This window comes from Carya illinoinensis, chromosome 4, assembly GCF_018687715.1.
Source record: "Carya illinoinensis cultivar Pawnee chromosome 4, C.illinoinensisPawnee_v1, whole genome shotgun sequence".
NCBI lineage: Eukaryota > Viridiplantae > Streptophyta > Magnoliopsida > Fagales > Juglandaceae > Carya > Carya illinoinensis.
In genome coordinates, this window is record NC_056755.1 from 6,145,826 (window position 1) to 6,166,391 (window position 20,566).

General features: G+C 37.9%; 1 protein-coding gene across 3 annotated transcripts in view; it reads right to left on the reverse strand.

The window, feature by feature from the left end:
- Window positions 1-1,343: 1,343 nt before the first annotated feature.
- Window positions 1,344-20,566, reverse strand: part of LOC122307008 (cleavage and polyadenylation specificity factor subunit 1) — a 38,139-nt gene continuing 18,916 nt past the window's right edge. For all 3 annotated transcript variants that reach the window (XM_043119607.1, XM_043119608.1, XM_043119609.1), the window contains 19 exons: window positions 20,127-20,258; window positions 19,563-19,614; window positions 19,310-19,429; window positions 18,809-18,943; window positions 17,581-17,709; window positions 17,181-17,258; window positions 16,345-16,467; window positions 14,886-14,980; window positions 7,908-8,098; window positions 6,484-7,268; window positions 5,545-5,625; window positions 5,364-5,429; window positions 5,189-5,266; window positions 4,014-4,244; window positions 3,701-3,832; window positions 3,304-3,480; window positions 2,631-2,816; window positions 2,157-2,542; window positions 1,344-1,848 (listed from right to left, as the gene is read on the reverse strand). In XM_043119607.1, the coding sequence (XP_042975541.1) occupies window positions 1,734-1,848; window positions 2,157-2,542; window positions 2,631-2,816; window positions 3,304-3,480; window positions 3,701-3,832; window positions 4,014-4,244; window positions 5,189-5,266; window positions 5,364-5,429; window positions 5,545-5,625; window positions 6,484-7,268; window positions 7,908-8,098; window positions 14,886-14,980; window positions 16,345-16,467; window positions 17,181-17,258; window positions 17,581-17,709; window positions 18,809-18,943; window positions 19,310-19,429; window positions 19,563-19,614; window positions 20,127-20,258 (3,292 nt within the window). In that variant the 3' untranslated portion in view covers window positions 1,344-1,733. The remainder of the gene's footprint in view (window positions 1,849-2,156; window positions 2,543-2,630; window positions 2,817-3,303; window positions 3,481-3,700; window positions 3,833-4,013; window positions 4,245-5,188; window positions 5,267-5,363; window positions 5,430-5,544; window positions 5,626-6,483; window positions 7,269-7,907; window positions 8,099-14,885; window positions 14,981-16,344; window positions 16,468-17,180; window positions 17,259-17,580; window positions 17,710-18,808; window positions 18,944-19,309; window positions 19,430-19,562; window positions 19,615-20,126; window positions 20,259-20,566) is intronic.

Sequence of the window (20,566 nt, forward strand, 5' to 3'; positions counted from 1 at the left end):
AACTCCCTCTTCCTCTTTCAAAAGACATGAAATCGACAAGACAAAAGATGACGAAAAAAAACACTAATGGAAATGGAATAATCTGGCCGATCCAAGTCAGTCGAACATGGGCAAGTACGCCTAGCCGATAGAGTTGTTGACTCGGACCTCCATGGCGCAGCTTCAATTGGGTACCCATATACATGCAAGAGAATCAGAGATGCAATGCATTTGGAGAAAGGACCAAAGGCTGTTTTCATGTCAAATTTGCAGTCACTAGTTTACATGATCTCTGTTCTTGATGCTGACCTGAGTGCGTTGAGAGTCCCCCGGTTTTGTAGGATTGTATATATAAAGCAGGTTTTTGTAACAGAAAATATAATTACAAGTTTTAATAAAGAGTATCAAACAGTGAATAGATAAAAAATAAATAAATGAATAGGTTATGCATTTGCGCGCATGGGGGTCATTTTGAAGAAATGTGGAGAGTTGTGTTCCACTTTTGTTAAACATTCCCTAAAGAAAAATGGACCCAAAACGGATCACTTTAGAAACATTCCCCTAATGAAGATCATTGTCCTCTATCAGCTTTGCCCTATTGATAAACTGTGCGCACGTGTGTCATCATCATCATTGTATGTACGTGGTAGACCGAATTATTCTATCTCATGCACGTGCATGAGGCCCCCGGGACACTCGCAATGTTGGCCTTCAGGGAGGACATACCATTTTATTCTTCATACAAAAAGCCCTTGATCCCTCCAAAACAACACAAAATAAAATAAACATAATATGTGATAGAAAGCCCATGTAAAAGATTGGACGAAGTTGGTTTGTCCGAGGATTTGGAATTTACGGTTGTGATCATGACAAAGATTAGAGGAATTTGGAATTTTTTTGCAAAGGAGGTGCGAAGGGTCAGATTTTAGATTTTCTGGTGAGGAGTTTCGAGAGTGACATTTTTTGTGACCTCGTTTGAATTGATAAATGAGATCTTTTCTATATTAGGCACTAGTTTTTGTATTTGTCACTTTCCTCTGCTGAGTGATACTTTCAGTAAAAAATGGAGCTTTTGCCTCTCTCACAAACACAACCCCCCCCCCCAACCCAAAAAAAAAAAAAAAAACCCTCAAACTTAGCTCTTTAAATTGCAAAGTTGAATTATGCGACTTTTGACTTTGCATTGGATTCATGCAGTACTTGGGGACATGGAATAATTCATCCCTACCAAAAAAATAAAGACAGAAAAAGGCAAAAGTAATAATTATGGGCTTTCTTTTTGTTTTTTAATAGAAACATATATTAGATATATTTAAAAAAAAAAAATCTTTTTTTTTATAGTAAATTAGAAAAGAGACCAAAAGTAAAAATAGAAAATAAAAACTGGCTACCATATCCATCAACTGGGAGCAACGATCGTGAAATGAAGTTTCAGACTGATGTACAAGTACAACAATGAAGCAACAACTATTTTTTGCTTCTTTCACGCTTCTCTCTCTCTAAAATGGTACATAACATTTATTTAATGTACATAATGTTTAATTTGATGATTCTCATTACATAAAACAAATGCCTATTCATTGATTGGAGCACCTCTTCAATAGTGTATCACATTTGACCTGCAACAAAGTAACAGCCTTTTCGGCTTCCTTCTGCCCACCTTTTTCTGTTAGCTCATACAGATAATGGCTAATTCAACTGAGTCTTTAAAACGCAACATCTTCAAGCTGTTACCTGCTATAGATTGGCTGAAATCACAAGAAGCTCGTTCCTAAAGAGAGGTCAGTCAAATTTGAGAGAATTTGTGAACGAGTTGTTCCAATCTGATTGGCGATTTCAAGCTGTTCCTCCAATGGAAGCATCTCATAACTGGCAAAAATGAAAATATCACAAAGTTGCTAGGGCTTTCAATACAGTATATGGATAACATAACAGTATACATTTATTTACACTTGACAAAAGGGAAAAGAGGATCTACAGAGAAAGCATGTGGGAGATTTGCAGAAATACGGTCACGAATATATATTGCCATTTCACAAGATTTCTGACGTATTCTGAAGTTGAGAAGACTCGGATTTTCAGCACCACTCAATGGAAGATCAGAGCGTGATACTCATAACCGACATCAGATGATCCCAATCAAGACATCAAAACATTTAGTGGAAGATAAAACTTACTTGCATAGCAGCTCACAGTCAACTATGCTGTCAGGGCCAGGTCGATGAGCCTTTCCATTTGTGTGGAACTGGCGGAAAGATCTTGGATTTAGGCCAGCAACATGGGGAACAGCATCAACAAGCTTTCTTTGTAATGACTGCAGTCTCCGAAATGTGAGTTCATCAAGAGGTGCAATGCAACCAATGCTGCCGTCCAAGGTACCAAACAACAAAGCAAATCGATTGGTTTTATCAGAGCCTTGAGCTGCACCACTCCGGTCCGATGAAGTGGAAAGCATCTGCAACCGCAAGAACTTAGTCACATGAGCACCAACATGAAACTCGGCCCTCGAGAGAAGCTTCTGTCCCTTCCAACTCTCTGACATCTTTGGTGCATAATAAAATATCTGTTTTGGCACAAAATATTCAAACTGAGTCAATACTTTCAAACTAGCCGAGTATAAGCGAAAATGCAGACATCATGAAGGCTCTAACCTGAATGTTCTTTTGATCATCTGAAACTATGAGGCTGAGGGTACTTCCATCAATTAAAAACTCTGTTGCAAAACAATCAAGGGAGCCAAAATCCTTTGCTAATAAGCTAAGTTGAGATCCCTGCTCCTTCCAGCTAAGAAAGTAAATGCTTTTGTGAATGTCACCAAGGAGGATAAAATTCTTGACCTGCAACAAGATTATAGCCCCAAGAGAAAGAAAATAACATATTAACGAGAACTTCTATTGCTTGGGAAGAGAGCTGCAATAACCTAAGTTAAGATTCAGGGGGTGGGGGGCTTGTGTTCCCTTAACCGTAGATCTAATACACTTCATTCTCTTTTATTCTGATATATCTAGGTGGCTCTCTTTTGTACTTCCTATCTATGGTGATGATGCCTCTTTTTTGGGATCTTCATCTCAACGAATGTTTTAGTTTAAGAATATGTATACGTATTTATTTGGTTCTTTTTTTCCTTGGGCACCTTCAGATTTCTTTTTCTTTTCTTTTTTTTTCTCACCAGAAAATAATTCTCAAACATATGGGGAACATCTAAATAATACCAGTCTCGTACCATATCACCAACTCAAGCCATTAAAAATACTAAAATCAAGGATTGATATCCATGTACGGTATGGATGTTGAGAAAAAAAAAAAGAGAGAGAGAACACGTACGATATTTAAGCTCACGACGTATAATGGAGGAGCATCGAAAAATGCAATGCCATTCAACTCAGTACCAGTCCAATTATGTAAAATTATTTTAGGACCAGAAGCTATCAACAAATGGCCTTGAAGAGAGGCTAAAGCAGATATAGCACCCTTCAATTCCTTTGAGTAAACCTCTGAAACCTGAAAAGAAATGATGAAATTAACAAATAAGATATTTTTTGGAAGGTAATATTAAAACCATACAATAGCAGGACTACAATAAGGGCCAAATGAAATGAAAGCTTTAAAACAGGCTAGATAATCTGGGGTAAAAATTCTAACATCACATAGAATTGAACTCAACCAAATTCCAAAGAATATAGTCAACCAATCAAAGGTCTATAGCATCCAAACAAAATACCAAATTTTGGGGATTATCGGTGTTTTTTCCAACAGAAAATAAGAGCACACGTCCTCTTGCAGCGACATCTTCCCCTTGCACATAAGCAGTCCCAATAGCCAACAGTGTTTCATTCTCTTTGGTAATGGTATTCTGCAATGAGGAGCTGAAAAAGTAAAAATCATACTCTAGGCCAAAAGAAAAGAAAAAAAATTAAGGAGACACCAGTTAGTTTTTTCTAAATTCATATAATATCCTATCCACATCCCCCCCCCCCCCCCCCCCAAAGTAAAAAAAAGGCAAAAAAAATCAGATGAAAAAGCAACAAACTAACCAACAATGTAACCACTCGCACAGTTAGAGCATTTTCAGAACTCTGCATTGGAATTGTAGCCTTAGTTTGCCAAGGGCCACCAGACTTTTCTGGTTCCAAAATGCGGACCTCGTATTCATCTACTGTGTAAGTCCGATGCTGCTCATCAGAACCCAAATTATGATTTTCAACCTGATGGCCAACTTCTTGATCAACCAGAGATGAAAGAACTTGATTCAATGGCTTAGAAACCTGATCAAATTAAATAGAAATTGCATAGATGCTTCAAATAAGCTCCAGAAAAACAAACTCTTACAATTATATTAAGCAAAATATGCACTGGAAAGCATAAATCAACGCAATTGAATAAAGCTTCATAACAATGAACACAAGACTAGTTAGCCATCAGTTTAAGAGGAAGACAGATCTAGCACACTAATGTCCAGATGTCTCAAATAAACCAACTTCTCTATCTTCTTTTTTGTTAAGTAAAAGTAAAATTTTATTGATATAAAAGGCATCGCCTAAGTATGTACACGGGTACAAACTTCTCTATCTTTCCAGTATGCATTATTAAAAAATTAAAAATTAAAAATAAAAAATAAAAATAAAAAAACAGAAGACAAATTCAGTCTTGATGGAACCTAAGAAACCCAAAAGACGTCAGATTTGACAGATGAGTACAATTACTCGGTAAATAAAATTTAAATAAAATGAAAGAACAAGAAAGTAAAGGAAATGCTACTCTGTGGATCTCTAGATGCAATATATTCGGCATGCCCGACATGATGCTTCTCTTCTCCCTTTTTCTTTCCAGTAAGTAATAGAATACATTTTTGTTTACTGATCATAAAAGTAAGTAATATAATGATGCATTACCATTGGCAAACCAACAGAAGAAATCAAGAACAACACCTATCAATTTGTTAATCAAGCCATGAGCTGTGAGGGCAAAATAACTTTTCAGCAACTCATGGTATGAATAGGCAACAAAACAATTTATGGTGACAGCCAGATGCAAGCTGATGGATCCAGGAGGCAAAAGGACATGATAATTGATAATGGAATACCAGAATCTCAAGCATACTGATCTAAATATTTACTCAAAAGAATTTTTATGATAAGTATCACAGAAAGAAATATAAACGATAACCATGCACGCACAGACACATGCGAAAGATGTAAAATATACTCACAGGAACTGAAACTATAAGGGGGTATAAATTCTTCTCAGCAAAGTAGGTGACTTGATGTGGGGTGCCTTTCAGTGGAATCTAACCAAAAGATGAAAATTATCAATTGCAAAATTGTTGATGTTAATAAATGCGGCTTTGTATATGACAAATAAAATGAAAGAAAATATAAGCACACTTTTTGCACTGGCCAATAGTTGTCATAGCTTGATACAGATGGCAGTTGACAAATTTTCAAAATACCCTATAAAGATGAAACACAAACATAAAACATAAGAATGTGTTGAGTTGATTTTCAAAGAAGAAAGAAAAGGAAATAGAAAAATAATCTACAGCAGGGACCCATATTGTTCCCAAACCTGTGATGTAACATATATGAGCCCATGATTGCAATTAACATTGTGGAGAACAGTGAAGGCAACAATACATCCATCGCACAGCTGCCAAAGAAAAAGTGGAGCTTAATAAATGTAGCACAATAAACAACATACAAAATTTGCGAAACCAAAATGAGAGATCCATTTTCTTTTTGGTCTGAAATCTAGGCAATGATCAAGGATACAAATATACAAGCAACTTTTTTCGCTGTGTATAATCTTGTAACAAAAATTAGACAAAATAGAGTCAGAAAACATCAACTGCTAACAACTTTCTTTTTATATGTAATAAATGCTGACAATTCTTAAATGCATTCTGTAATAAGGAGAGAGTACCATGTCATACTGCTTTCTACTTCTGAAATTCAGGTTTCATATTTGAAGTGATCAAAGTTTGGGTCAAAGGCGAATAAGAAACTTAAATTGATGATTTCTATTGATATCAAACAAGTCTATAGACTTGCCCTAATCCTGATCTTGAAGTACCAAAGAATTTCCAAAGGAGAACTTTTCTGATGGACCACATTGTGGACCATCTGAAAACTTCTGGATGCTTCTAAATTAACAAGTCCAAACACTGAGTAGATAAAAACAAAAAAACAGAAGAGAAAACAGCTCTTGAATTCCCCCAAAGCATATCCATCCTCTTGTCATTGAATAAACCCAATATTAAAATTCCAAAGATAGAATGGCAGAATTACATATGGAAGAAGAAAATATCGTGAGACCAAGCATAAGTTTCTTGAAACATATAATGTAAGTGAAACTGGAGCTCAACAAATCTCTCTCTCTCTCTCTTTCTCCCCAAAATTCACCAAATATCCAATCCGAGTCAAATACCGAGCAACTATGATGAGTGTAATACTTTAAGCTGGCCTCAACTATTCCCTCTCTAAGAATAAATAGATCCAGATATCTGACCTGTGGATGAACTCGAAGCCGCTCCCTGAATACCATAAACCATGCTGGTCTTGATCCAGAGAGGAACAAGCCTTGGTGGCCACCAATATTCTTGAAAATGGTAATTCTTTGGCATGGCGATCCACTTGGTGTCTCCTCCCTTGCATACGTGTCCAAGGGGACACGGACAAATCTCAAATTTCTAAGTCTAGAAGCACTGATGCTACTTAAACCACCAGAATTCTGTACAGAAGCTGAATCTTCAACTCTAGAGTTACTCTCAGCACCTTCATATAAATATGCGTGGTAGCAAAGAATTGTTCCATCACTCAATATTCCAAAAAGGAAAGGACGGCTATGCTGTCCTGCCCATCTCTGCATGGCCAACTCAACAACCTTCATGTTCTGTGTACTTTCTTTCCTGCCTTGGCCAGTAACTTCTTCGGAACTTCTGTTTGTCACTTCAATATCTTTGGCCGGTTCTCGCATAAATGCATCAACTAGGAGGGGATTCCCAGACATGAACTTTTCCCCAGAAAACACACAATTGAAGTTAGGCACATCTAATATTTCGAGTGCACCACTTTCATAACAAACAACACAATATATATCACCCTGATCATGTGGTGCACCATCAGCACCATCAATTGCCTCACTTATTCCTGTAGAAAGCCATGCATCAGTACTTGTCTTCCGGAGCCATGGCTCAGGTCCTTTATCATGATACAGCGTACAGGCAGATACAAATTTCTTTGAGGTCTCAAAAGAAGGTGGAGTGTACACAGAAACAGTGCAAGTTAAAGGATCTGCACATAAAGAAAAAAAAATAGGTTAGCAGCAAAAGGAATGGGAAAAATATTGCACATATATATCATCATGAGTCAAGTAGCACCTCCTTGAAGACCATAGCATGCTTTAGCACATTATATTTCATAGACTGATTCCCACAGACACAAACATCAAACTCTGCTATAGTATACATCATGTCACGGTTAACATAATCATAATTATAAAATTTAGCTCATTGAGATGTTCAAGTTTCCTACAGATATGTCAGATACAGACATCTGATGATATAGATAATTCTCTATATACCAATATAGTCCCCCTAGCCAAGCCAGAACAAAAAGAAAAGGGCATGTTAAACAAAAGCTAGACCCATATCCTAAATTAATCAGGAATTTCAACTGAGTTAGCTAGACCCAAAACATTCAGTTATTACTTTGATCTACATGAACCCATCATGAATAAAACCATATCAATAAGCAAATAAAATAATATAAGAGTTTGAGAAAAACATTGTCAAACATAGTGCAAATGCCACAAAAAATGCTTTTAATAAATGACTTAATATGTTTTGCTACAAAGATTGAGCTAAACAAAGAACCATTAACATTTAGAAGTATTCACAACTACTGTTACTGAAGAAACATGACAAAGCATACCTCCAACAAGAAGCCGAATGCTTCCATCAGTCATTCTCAGTAACACATATGGATCAGCAATAGAGACAGACAACACAGTGGAACTCTCAGAACCAGATTCAGAGTTTGGTACTCCAACAGTTAGATCTTGAGTCATAAAAGAACCATCTAAAATTCGAGCACCACGTTCAAAGACCTGGACAACTCGACGCCTGAAAGAGGAAAGTACTAGATAATTCATATTTCTCTCTATATCAATCTTCACGTAAGATAATTTCCCTTACTGAAACAGGAAAACAATGCACAATATAATTACTACAGCAGAATACTGATGGAGCCGATAACAATGCATTAATTTGATGTCAGTAAATTAAGAAAAAAAGTCAAGCCCCTTGGCACTGGAGATTGATAGAGCAAAGGCTGGCTTGGCATGCCAAGCTTTCATTAACAATAACATCTCAGATGCAAAGGCTTGACTGTATTCCATGAATAATATGTAAAGCTGATGGCCTTTTAGCACTACAATCTACAATGGTCAGGTGAATGGTTCCCACTTCTTGCCAATCTTTTTTTTTTTTTTTTGATAAGTAAAAAGAGATATATTAGAACAAGGAAAGGGCAAGGCCCGAGTACACAGGGGGTATACAAAGAGCCTTGCTACAGGCTAAGAGCTGCGAAGGGCAGCGTAAAGTTCAATAAAAGAAGTGCCATTCATTACAATAGAGGATGCCCATAGAACTAAAGTGTGATAAAAAAAATCCCTAAAGCCTTCCGGAGATTGCTCCTTGTCCTCAAAGCAGCGACTGTTCCTTTCGTTCCATGTGCACCACATTAGGCAAAGTGGCACCATTTTCCAAATATCTGCAATCTGGCCCTTACCCCGGATTCCTCTCCAACAAGCCAAAAGATCAATCATCTTTCTAGGCATTACCCACGCCAAGCCTAGTCTTGTGAAGATGTCATCCCATAAAGCCGTGACAGCTTCACAATGGAGGAGAAGGTGGTCTGCTGTCTCACCATTGTGTTTGCACATAAAACACCAATCCGTTAAGTAGAGGCCACGTCTTCTCAATTTATCAATAGTCAGAATACTCTCATGAGATGCTAGCCATACGAAGAAAGCCACTTTTAAGGGAGCCTTAGTCCTCTAAATGCACTTCCAAGGGAATACAAAGGAGGGATGTGCCGAGAGTACCTTGTTAAAAGAATGTACTGAGAAATGCTTATTTCCTGTGGGCGACCAAATGAGATGATCTTCTCTATCGGCATGTAAAGTTGATGCTTGTAACGCGCTGTAAAAATCAGCAATGACTCCCAGTTCCCAGTCTTGTGCCGCTCGAGAGAATCTTACTGACCAGTGGGTGGAGGTAGAAGAACTGTCGAAATTATCAGCAACTGTGGCCTCCTTATCAGATGCAATCCTGTACAAGGAGGGAAAAGTGGTCTTCAAAGCAGACTCGCCACACCAAGAGTCATGCCAGAAGCTAACTTGATTGCCACTTCCCACCGCAAGTCTGCAATTAGCAAAAAAAAGCTTCCCAACCGTTGCGTATGAATTTCCACAAACCTACACCATGAGCCCCTCTCACTAGGTTGGAACACCAACCACCTCGCATGCTTCCATATTTACTGTCGATAACTTCTCTCCAAAAGGCGTCTCGTTCCCTGTGGTATCTCCATAGCCATTTGCCAAGTAATGCTCTGTTGTGAGTTCTCAAGTTGCGGAGCCCCAATCCGCCATTGGTTAAGGGTGTGCATACTTTTTCCCATTTGATCAAATGGAACTTTTTCACGTCCTCCAGGCTACCCCATAGGAAATCACGGAAGGTTTTTTCCAGTCTATGCGCCACACCTACAGGCAAGGGGAAAAGGGAGAGAAAATATGTGGGAAGGTTGGATAGAGTGCTCTTAATAAGAGTGGCTCTACCACCTTTGGATAGGTAAAGTCGTTTCCAACCTGCAAGTTTACATTCAATTTTCTCGACCACCCCATCCCACATTGTTTTGGATTTATGAGGGGCCCCTAAAGGGAGACCTAAATATTTCATAGGTAAGGATGATATCTTGCAGCCCAGCAAACCAGCCAATTCACTTAGATTACCGACCTCTCCGACTTGAACCACTTTAGATTTTGCAAGATTGACCTTGAGACCGGAGACAGCTTCGAAACATAGCAATAGAGCCCTTAGGGAGCGGATCTGATCAGGATCTGGCTCGCAAAAGACCAAAGTATCATCAGCAAAGAGAAGGTGAGAGATTGAGAAATTACCGTGGGTGGAGCCTCCCACTGAGAAACCCGAGATGTGACCACCCTCCACCATTCTATGCAACATTCTGCTTAAAACATCCATCACTAAAATGAAAAGGAGAGGTGATAGGGGATCTCCTTGTCGCAAGCCCCGGGAACTATTAAAGAAGCCTTCGGGAGTGCCATTCACCAAAACGGAAAAACGGACGGTTGTAATACAATGTTTTATCTATTGGCACCACCTTTCTCCAAAACCGTACCTGCCAATTATGTGTATCAAGAAGTCCCAGTTAACATGATCAAAAGCTTTCTCCATGTCTAACTTGCACAAGATACCGGGAATGCCGGTTTTGACCCGACTTTCCAGACATTCATTAGCAATAAAGACGGAGTCAAGAATTTGCCTCCCTTTCACGAAGGCATTTTGGGACTTCGATATGATCTTCCCCATAACTGTGCTCATCCGCTGGGCTAGCACCTTGGAAATAATTTTGTAAACCCCACTCACCAAGCTAATGGGGCGAAAGTCCTGCACCTCTACCGAGCCTGCCCTTTTCGGAATAAGGGCGATAAAGGAGGCATTGAGACTTTTCTCAAATTTCAAGGAAGTGTGAAATTCGAGGAATACCTTCATAATGTCCTCCTTGACGATGTCCCAACTAGCTTGAAAGAAAGCCATAGTGAAACCGTCGGGGCCTGGAGCCTTGTCTTTTACCATCCCTTTTAAAACTTTGAGAACTTCCTCCTCTTCAAACCGCCTTTCTAACCACGCTGCACTTGATGCATCAATAGAGTCAAATGTCAAACCATCTACCTTAGGTCGCCAGGAATGTTGCTCTTTAAGCAGATGATCGTAAAAGTGAACAATGTGTTCCTTGATGGCTGCCCTGTTGGAGATAATCCGCCCATCGGAATGTAGAACCTCAATGGCGTTGCTTCGTCTATAGGAGTTGGTGACACGATGGAAGAATTTAGTGCACTTGTCCCCTTCTTTCAACCAAAGGGCTCGTGATTTTTGTCTCCAGGATATCTATAGGAGTTGGTGACACGATGGAAGAATTTAGTGCACTTGTCCCCTTCTTTCAACCAAAGGGCTCGTGATTTTTGTCTCCAGGATATCTCCTCCATAAGCGTGATTTTTTCCAGCTCAGCTATCACCCTCATTTTCCTTTCCTTCTCCTCGGCCGTGAGGGCCTAAGTCGCTTCCTTATCCTCGAAAAGCTGCAATTCCTGAAAAAAAGTATATCTTTGGTCATTTAGTTTTCCAAAGGTTTCCAAATTCCATGTTCTCAGATCATTTTTCAAGGCTTTAAGTTTTCCGGCTAAAACAAAACTAGGGGTGCCCGAGATCTGATAGAAGGACCACCAAGCTCTAATTTTGTCCATAAAACCCTCCACCTTCAGCCACATATTCTCGAATTTGAAATATCTCCGTCCCTCTTGAATACCTCCACAATCCAACAAAAGTGGAAAATGATCTGAGCAAAGCCTGGGGAGGCGCTTCTGACAAAGAGTGGGGAAATGTGTCTCCCAGGAAGGAGAGACAATAAATCTATCCAAACGAGACCATGCCCTCCCATTTGACCAAGTATAGTTGCCCCCCCCCTAGGGGAAGATCAATCAAGTCTAGCTCGAAGATTAGGGCTGAAAAATCAGCCATGGCTGATCCCGTGTTGGAGTCCCCCGACCTTTCACTCGAGAAACGAGTGATGTTGAAATCGCCTCCAATACACCAAGGACCCTCCCTCCAGCTACACAAACCCGCAATCTCGTCCCAAAGGAGCCTCCTGTTATTATCATTATTCGGACCATAAACACCTGCAAAACCCCACCCGAATCCGTCTTCCAAAGGAGCCTCCTGTTATTATCTTGCCAATCTTTTTTTCTTTCCAAATTTCAGATTTTAGACCATTGTACTACCCGAATTTCATTTTTTAATGGTTTCTATTCCTCAAAATAACTTGTCTTAAATTCCATATTTGACAGATGGCCAATACTAAATTAAGTCCCACACTTTAATAATCACAAAAGAGGTAATAAGTTTTATTGTATTCTGCATTATGTTGGCTAACTTAGCCAAGCCAATGCCTAATTTTTTTCCTCCTTTTAGATAGATCCCATCAAATATCACACGAACAAATTCCTCATACAAAGGACTATGGATACTGCACAGTATGTTGCTAGCTTAATCATAAAACAGAAAAATAATTCTAAGGCCAATAGACAACAATGTGGCATATTGTAGGAAATCTATATATCTTAAGACCATTTTTAAGCCATGACATGATAAGAGGGGCAATTTTAAAAAAATAAATTAAAAATCATAATGGGAGAATAGATTGAAATTTGAAATACAGTATAAAGTGGAGATAACCGAACAATCATAAAAATAGAAGGAACTCATAGTGCAGCAATTTAGCAATTACAAAAACTAACAGCAACAGAATTACTAATTTAATAATTAGCAACAGAATTACTAATTTAATAAAGATCAATAGAGCTGTGGCGAAAAAAGAAAAAATTGTCTGAATTGCATGTACAAGAACAATCCACAAATTAAGGCCCTGTTTGTTGCAAAGTAAAATATTTTAGGGATGGATGGAAAAGATTAATCAACATAACCTACTTTCAGGTAGGGGTGCTACCCACACCCCCTGAACAGGGTGCCCCTGTCCCCCCCCCCCCCCCCCCCACTCATGAAAAAAAACAACTGAAAAACACCAAAAAAATCCAAAACAACCGAAAAAGAACAACAAATCACAAATCCACAAAAAATCAGAAAACAACAAAAACAAATCCCAAACACAACAAACCCAAGGCCATTTGTGCTTCAAGGAGGAGAAGAAAAAGTGGAGGAGCTGAGGAAGGAGGAGGAGAGACTGAAAGAGCCAGAGAGAAAAGAAAAAGAGAGGGGAAAGAAAGAGACTATGGCACTTTGGGGGGGGGGGGGGGGGGGGGGGGGGGGTTAGGTTTAAGTTCAACCCCTGAAATGACATTGTTTACATAATTTTATTTTAAAAAATAAAACCTTAGATAAAATGACGTCGTTTTATTAAAGAAAATTGCTTTTTTAATATATATGTATATAATATATATGGGTTGGGCCATGGCGGACGAGGTAAAACCCGGGCAGGCTTGGGCCTAGCCCAGCCCAGCCCAGGCCCCGCCCCGCACCCGGCTCCCAATTGCGTGCAGGCATCTGCCTGCAAGCCTCCTTTGTTTGCGGAGGGGGTGGGGTAGGGTGGTGGGGCCCAGCCCTACTTTTGGGTCAATTCAAATTCAATTCTCTGCAGCCACCCACCACCCTTTGCCAATGAAATCCCCATCCCACAAAGCCTATCAAAGCATGAAACGTCTCCCCCATCTTGGGCACTGAGAAGCTCCCCCTGCAGCATGAATTGCCCTTTCTCTTTGCAACCTTCCACTGCCCTCAAGTGTGACTCCAGCCCCACCATTGCAACCCCTTCCCGACTCTGCCCCCCATGGCATCATTACATGCCATCCAAAACACCCCTCCAACACCACAAAACTTCACTATACCCTTTGTAACCTTCGCTTCGCCATGATTTTCTTTTTCTTCTTCCTTGAGAAGTCGGGTGATTCACTATACCCTTGGATGAATGTGTGGTGATGTATGCAATTAATTTTCATGCCAACCCAACACCCAAAAAGGTTTTCAACATCATTTTTCAAGTCTCCAACAAACAATAGGAAACGTGCGGTTCTCCACAATAATATTTTTAACTAAAATGTGAGACTACTAACAAATCAAAAGAAGGTACAATCTGAAATTCACTTCTTGCACCTACTTGCAAATTATTAACCAAGTGACTAAAGCAATTAATAAGCGCAAAAATTTAATAAAATTGACTAACTTATCAAATATAATTACTACGCCCAAACAACACAACAATTACAAGAAACACACTGATGAAATGCATGATACTTTTGTGCATTTTATAATATGTAGATGTATGCAAGTGCACGAGCACACAAATACACAAACAGACTTGAACCTCAAACCAAAAAGATATGAACTATGGGTGAAAACCGACCATATCGGCATGGTTTTTTGACAAAAACCACCGCTGACCGATGGAGGTAATTTTCATGTAAGAACCGACCGGATTAACCGATGGGGAGGAGAAATACTGGCAGTACTGATTCTGGCGGTTCTCGGTGGCTGATCTGTTCGTTTGTGAGAGAGAGAGAGAGAGAGAGAGAGAAGAAGAAGAAGATAGGTGGAAGGAGACGAGGTAAAATCAAACAACGCCATACCAAATGGCATTTGACTTATATATTTTTTTAATACGTTATGTGTAAAACGACGCTGTTTCACTTAAACTTGAGTGAAATGGCAACATTTTACCTAAGATAAATATAAAAATATATATCCGGTCGGCCGGTTCGGCGGTTTAAAATAGGTTCAAACCGGAACCAAACTGGCCGACATCGGTTTTGGGATATTTCTGCCGCTGGCCAACTGGTTCCCTGCCGGTTTCGGCTGATTCCCTACTCCGGCAGCTGGTTTGACTCGGTTACAGCTGGTTTGGCCCATTTCTATACACCCCTAACATGAACGGGCTAGGCAAACAGATCAAATTCCAAGGGAAAGAACAACCTAAAATAATTTTTGGTGGCTCAAGTAATGATCTTACTTGAAAAGATACGACTAAAACTATTTTTTTAAGATGACTCAGGGAACGAACTTAGTTGAACAGAACCACCAAAAACAAATTACAAACACTTACCTTCCAAATAAATTCCCTGCAGCAAGTGTTCTCCCTTGCACAAAGTAGTCAACACTTTCAGTAACTTCAGTCAGAAGGTCAGCCGTTTCAAGTACCTAATCATCAAATATTGCAGCATCATCAAAGCGAAACAAATTGTGACTTGGACAAACTTAACACAGTGATTAACACAAAATCACCACTCATCCCCCCAATAAAAAAGCTTATACACATTGCAAGGGAAAAGTGGTAAAACTGAGTAAACACAACACAAGTGGGTCCAAGGAAGACTTCCACCTCCCTCTCCCGCAGGAAAAAAAAAAAAAAATGAACAACACTTTAGAGGGTTTTCCCGTCATCTTGCTACCAAAATTTGAGAAAATAAAATAAAAATTCAAAAAATTGTATATATTTCATTCATAACTGCCCCCCTAGACTTTTTTTACAAGTAAAAATTTTACTCATAGAAGTAGGCAAAACACCCCACCCCGAGTGCGCCTTTAATGCAATGACCTTGTGGATGTGTGCATATGCTTGTGTTGCAATCTATAGCTTATTTGCCATAACAGTTAGGCTTGTAAGAATGATTGTTCGATATGGTATCTAACCTTAGGGTCTCTAGTTAACTCTTTGTAACATCCATTATGGTAGATTCTTCTGTCCTATATCCTATACACAGTTCAATATTGTATGTGTATAGACAAACATATGTAAATGCGTGTAGGCATATTTACTGTATGTTTACAAGTAATTCAAATTTTATTATAAGCACAGCGGGACGTAACCCAAGTACATGGGAAGTATACAAAAGGATACACCCAACTAACGAAGAGAAGAAGTAAGCATATTTACTATATCAATTTATTGATGGTTCCCAAAGTGATGAGACAGAAAATCAGTCATTCATATGATTAAATGCTTTTGCATGCATTAAAGATATAAATAAAGCATACCCATGAGAGTTCTTTTTTTTTTCTTTGATAGGCAATCAAGAAGTTTTATTCATAAAAGTGGGCAAAGCCCAAGTACACAGGGAGTATACATGAGAAGCACTTAATTAGAGTTTACAATCGAAAGGAGAAAGTCATGGACATTTAGCCATTACACATGAGACTTTGGCTAGGTTTTTGTGAAAAAGAAGCCCTCAAAGGACCCACTTCACAACCACAATACAAAACACATCTCAACAAATTTTTATACAAACAACTTCTCACTTTTCCTATGCACTTTCACAAAATCCAATTCAAAATACATCTCAATTTGTTTTTTTATGAATTCTAAAAAAATCTCAAAATTTTCACAAAACCAAACATGCCCTGGAACTCTTTTATTCTCAAATACCAAGTATTTATGCCTTTGAAAGAGGGCATTTATTTGGAAATAACGAAAAAATAAAGTAAGACTTGTAGTTGGGACACGACAAATATATTTTGCAAAAAAGTTCAATTTCTGTTTAGGATGAAAAGGTAACTGGGTTTACCATTGTACGAGCCTCAAGACTTATTATCAGATATGCATGATACTCATTATCGTCAGTGGCCAGTTGACCACGAGCGTTCTTGTGGTAGACAGTCCAAATTCCTGTGCAACCAGGTAGTTCAACCTGCATACAGGTATTGGGCATGTATCACTAGGTATGGACGTAAAAATGACTACCACAGCTTTTAAGCACATTAAAAATGGACATTTAATATAAGAAAATCTATAGGTGTCTTATGCTTATAAAAGTTTACATTTTTAAGTAAATAAAGGAATTGTACCAAATTAGGATAGGATCAACTTGTTAACCACAAAAGTAAATTGAGTACTTGTAAAACAAAGTTAAAATATCTGATTAAAGAGAGTGCAGCATGATTAAAGATAGCTTTAAGTAAGTTTTGTTTGATTTACTGATGACAGACAACTATTGAAATCAAAATATGAGGTAACTCATATGGGATCAATGACAATGTGACATCCTCGAAAAGGTGCTTAATGCACCAAAATCCTGGAAAAGGACACAGCTATATATAATAATCAAGGGATCCTTTTTGAAAATGGGCCTACATCAGTAATTTACTAAGTCTACGCTGAGTATTATACATTTACAAGGTCTACTATATTAATAGCTGAGAGAGCTCATAATATATCAAATAATGTACACTTCATATTATCACATTGCAAAATAAGAATATTACTCAAATCACTTTATTCTATCGATTTAGCTGGATTATGTTTTAAGGTACATTGATTCAAAGTCGTCTCAAAGGGCTCCATAGGAATCATCAATAACAGAGGCAGTAACACAACCTATGGAAACTCAGAGAAAAGACAAACCTCAGTAATCATTTCTGGGCGAATTGACTGCCGAAGAACACATAGTGCACCATTCTTTCCATGACCAGAACAACATACCTGAGAAACACTCAAGCAATAAGATAGGATGGTATATCTTTTATCCTTTTCCTCTTATTGTTTTCTCATTAAGAATTGTACACAGACCTAACCTAATGCCACACCACCCATTACCACTTGAGCCAAAGCCTAACTGGATAAGGCGTTTAGCAAAACATGACAAAGTTGAAGCTTGAAGGCATGGTTCTGCTTTTGATTTATATTTTTTAGGTAAAATAAAATTTTATTGACTAGTACTGATTTATATTTTAATGAGCTTAAGTCTTTCTTTAAGGAAGTGTAACACTTAATCATGCAGTGTACAGCAAGTTACTAAACTGACCAGTTCATAGTTACTTTGTTTGGAAACTCCAGTTGCATTTGCATCTGCATTTATCCTTAAACCATAAGAGAAGTCCTTCAAAGGACCAACATTAATCAATGAATCCCTCACAGCAAATGAGAAGGTTTTCTGCACAAAAAGACGACAATATTTTATATGTGTATATATATATAAATTCTATTATAGATAAAACATTGTAAGCATTAGAAACAATACCGTATATATGAATCACAAGTATGGCAGCCTTGTTAACAATGTAAAACAAAGACTCCAAGAGATAACTGTAATTCAATTATCAAAAGAAGACAGTTGCAAACAATGACTAGCAATTTGTCTAGCCAACAAGACAAACAAACTAGAATGCATCAAAGCTTATTCACCAAATTTCTAAAATTACTTTAAAGTAGCTTAGACCATGCTTGTTTAAAAAATAAATCATTACACTTTTTTTTTATTAAGTAAAATAATTACATTTTCAATCCAAACATCTTTTAAACACCTAAATGTTTTTTCCTCTAAAAAACCTATCGAATCATTTGCCTTGGTTTCCATGACAAAAAAAAACACAAAATCCAACATGACTTTCATAAAAACCCAAAAAATTCTTATTGGTGGATCCCACTACTTTTACAAATCCCAATAAATTTTTTTGATCGGTAAACTACAAATCCCAATAAATATCTCAAAAACTTCTAAAGATATTTTCTTGAGGCCCAACCACTTCTACAAATGTCAAAACAAAATACTCAAAAAATCCCTCAAAGATGTTAAAAAGTTTAAAAATAAAAATTCAATCCAAACAAGGCCATGTCTATAACATAAACAGAGAACGGTAAATAGAAGTTTCACAACATTCTGACGATAGCACAGAGATAGGTATACAAGGAAGTCAAAAGCACACATACATTACTTTATGGATCTGAATGATTGGGAAAAGCAGCACATTTTTCAAAAGTTCTAATTTGAAAGGGTAGGCAAATTATTTAGGAGGTTCCCATGTAGAGATGAGTGCAATATTTAGCCACCAGTTTTTAGATCCCAGCATTTGATCTTATAGATGCTTAAATAATCATGGAAGTGGGTCTTAAACTTGATGTTTTAAATAACCTTTCCAAACAACAAAGGGATTTGGCTCCATGTTTGTGTTTTCATAAAAATTCTTCAAATGTAAACTATTAAGCAGAAAATAACTATAAAAAAGGTGCGTGTTGATGTAATGATAGACAACCTGTGTTGAATCTGCATTATTTGGAGCAGAGCCATACAAGGAAATCTCGTCACCGCTAACCATATCTTGCAAAGCATCAGAAGATGATCTTCGCAATCGCTTTACTGGAGGGGCATCACCTTCGATATCTCCAACCTGTAAAGATAATGTTATCTGAAAAGTGTCTCCTCAACTTGAGAAATAATAAAAAATACAAAATAAAAAAGACAAAAACAAATCTTAATAAAAAACCAAAATAACAGAGAACTTATTTGAAATTTTCAACGAACCATGAGATTTTTTTTTTATAAGTTCAATGAACCATGAGATTTGAAGTTAAAAAGAAAAATATAATGAAAGATATTGTACATCAGCACCCAAAGTATCAGCGTTCACTGATGATAGGTTAAGACACAAAATTTAGCTAGCACAATCAGATTATCGTGCTCAAAAAATAAAACATCGTTAGGTTGAACCTTCTTGCAACAAGGTAGAAAAGGGAAGTTGACTTCCAATACAAACCTCTTCCTTTTGTCCAGATGAAAGTATCGCAGAACCCAATCCACAAGTAAATTGCACAAGCAAACTATCTCCCAACCGACTGCCCAGAAAAAATAACGAGTTCCCAATTGTTGTAATCCCCTGTAAAAAAAATTAGTAGATATCCCCAAAAATAATTAAACAGTGAAATTTAGAAAAACAAAGATACGAAATGCTAGATAGTTTAATGCTACTAAGCAGTTAGCCTGAAAAGGTCTTAAAATATGTAACCAACCGATGTAAGCACTGAAGCTTTAGACTTTGAAAGATCAATTCTGTACACAACCCTGTGATTCAAAACAACACTTCAGAATTATAGGCATAACACCATGTAATCCAATAAGAAATTATAATTGGGCAGTCCATATAGTTCACATGGGGAGGAAACTCCGGTTTTATACACATTATTACAGAGCTGCAATTGCACTTATAACAGCATTAGTCATTTTATTTTTTATAATAAACAACCCAACCAAACAAGAGTGTTAAACACAAATATTATGGGCTGCAGACTAGATCGCATCAAGGAATTTGAGGTTCTTTCACTTCAAGGGAAATCAATGCTTCACGTTTCAAGCAGCATATATGAAAATGATACAGATGACTGAAAACAAATTGCAATGATGATAATACGCTCCCTTGATGCAAACTGCAAAAGCTCTCAAAGAAATCAGGTGCCGTACCATTTATCAAGACAGAATCTTACACGAGAAACAATGTGCTACCACTTGCATCAGGCCAATTGCAAAAGGCCAAAAAAAAGAAAAATGAGAGGAAGATAAAGAACGTGATGACCTACCGGCCATCATAAACCAGGGTCAGTAAGAGCAGTTCCCCAGTTTTTGTTGACACCAAGGCCACATCAGTCAATAACCAAGTTGCATTGGCAACATCAAGCTCTACACTAAAACTTGATCTCGGCATCTCCTGACTGAAATAAAATACAAAGAACTTCAAACATGAGAAAAATTCTTGCATCCAACTCAACTAAGGGAGATTAAAATCAACACCTTTTTTACAAGTAATTGCATGCATTTAAATAGTCGCCACACAAAGGAAAATACATTTTGCACCCCAAAACTACCATCAGAAAAGCCCATTCGCCTAGGTTAGTTAGAATCTATCCTAGTGTGCTCTAAACCTACAGTCAACTAGCTACTTGCCTCAGTTGTCTCCTGAGAGAAGCATGTTTTTGGAAATTTACACGCTCAGGATCTAACCATTAAGATCAATAAAAAA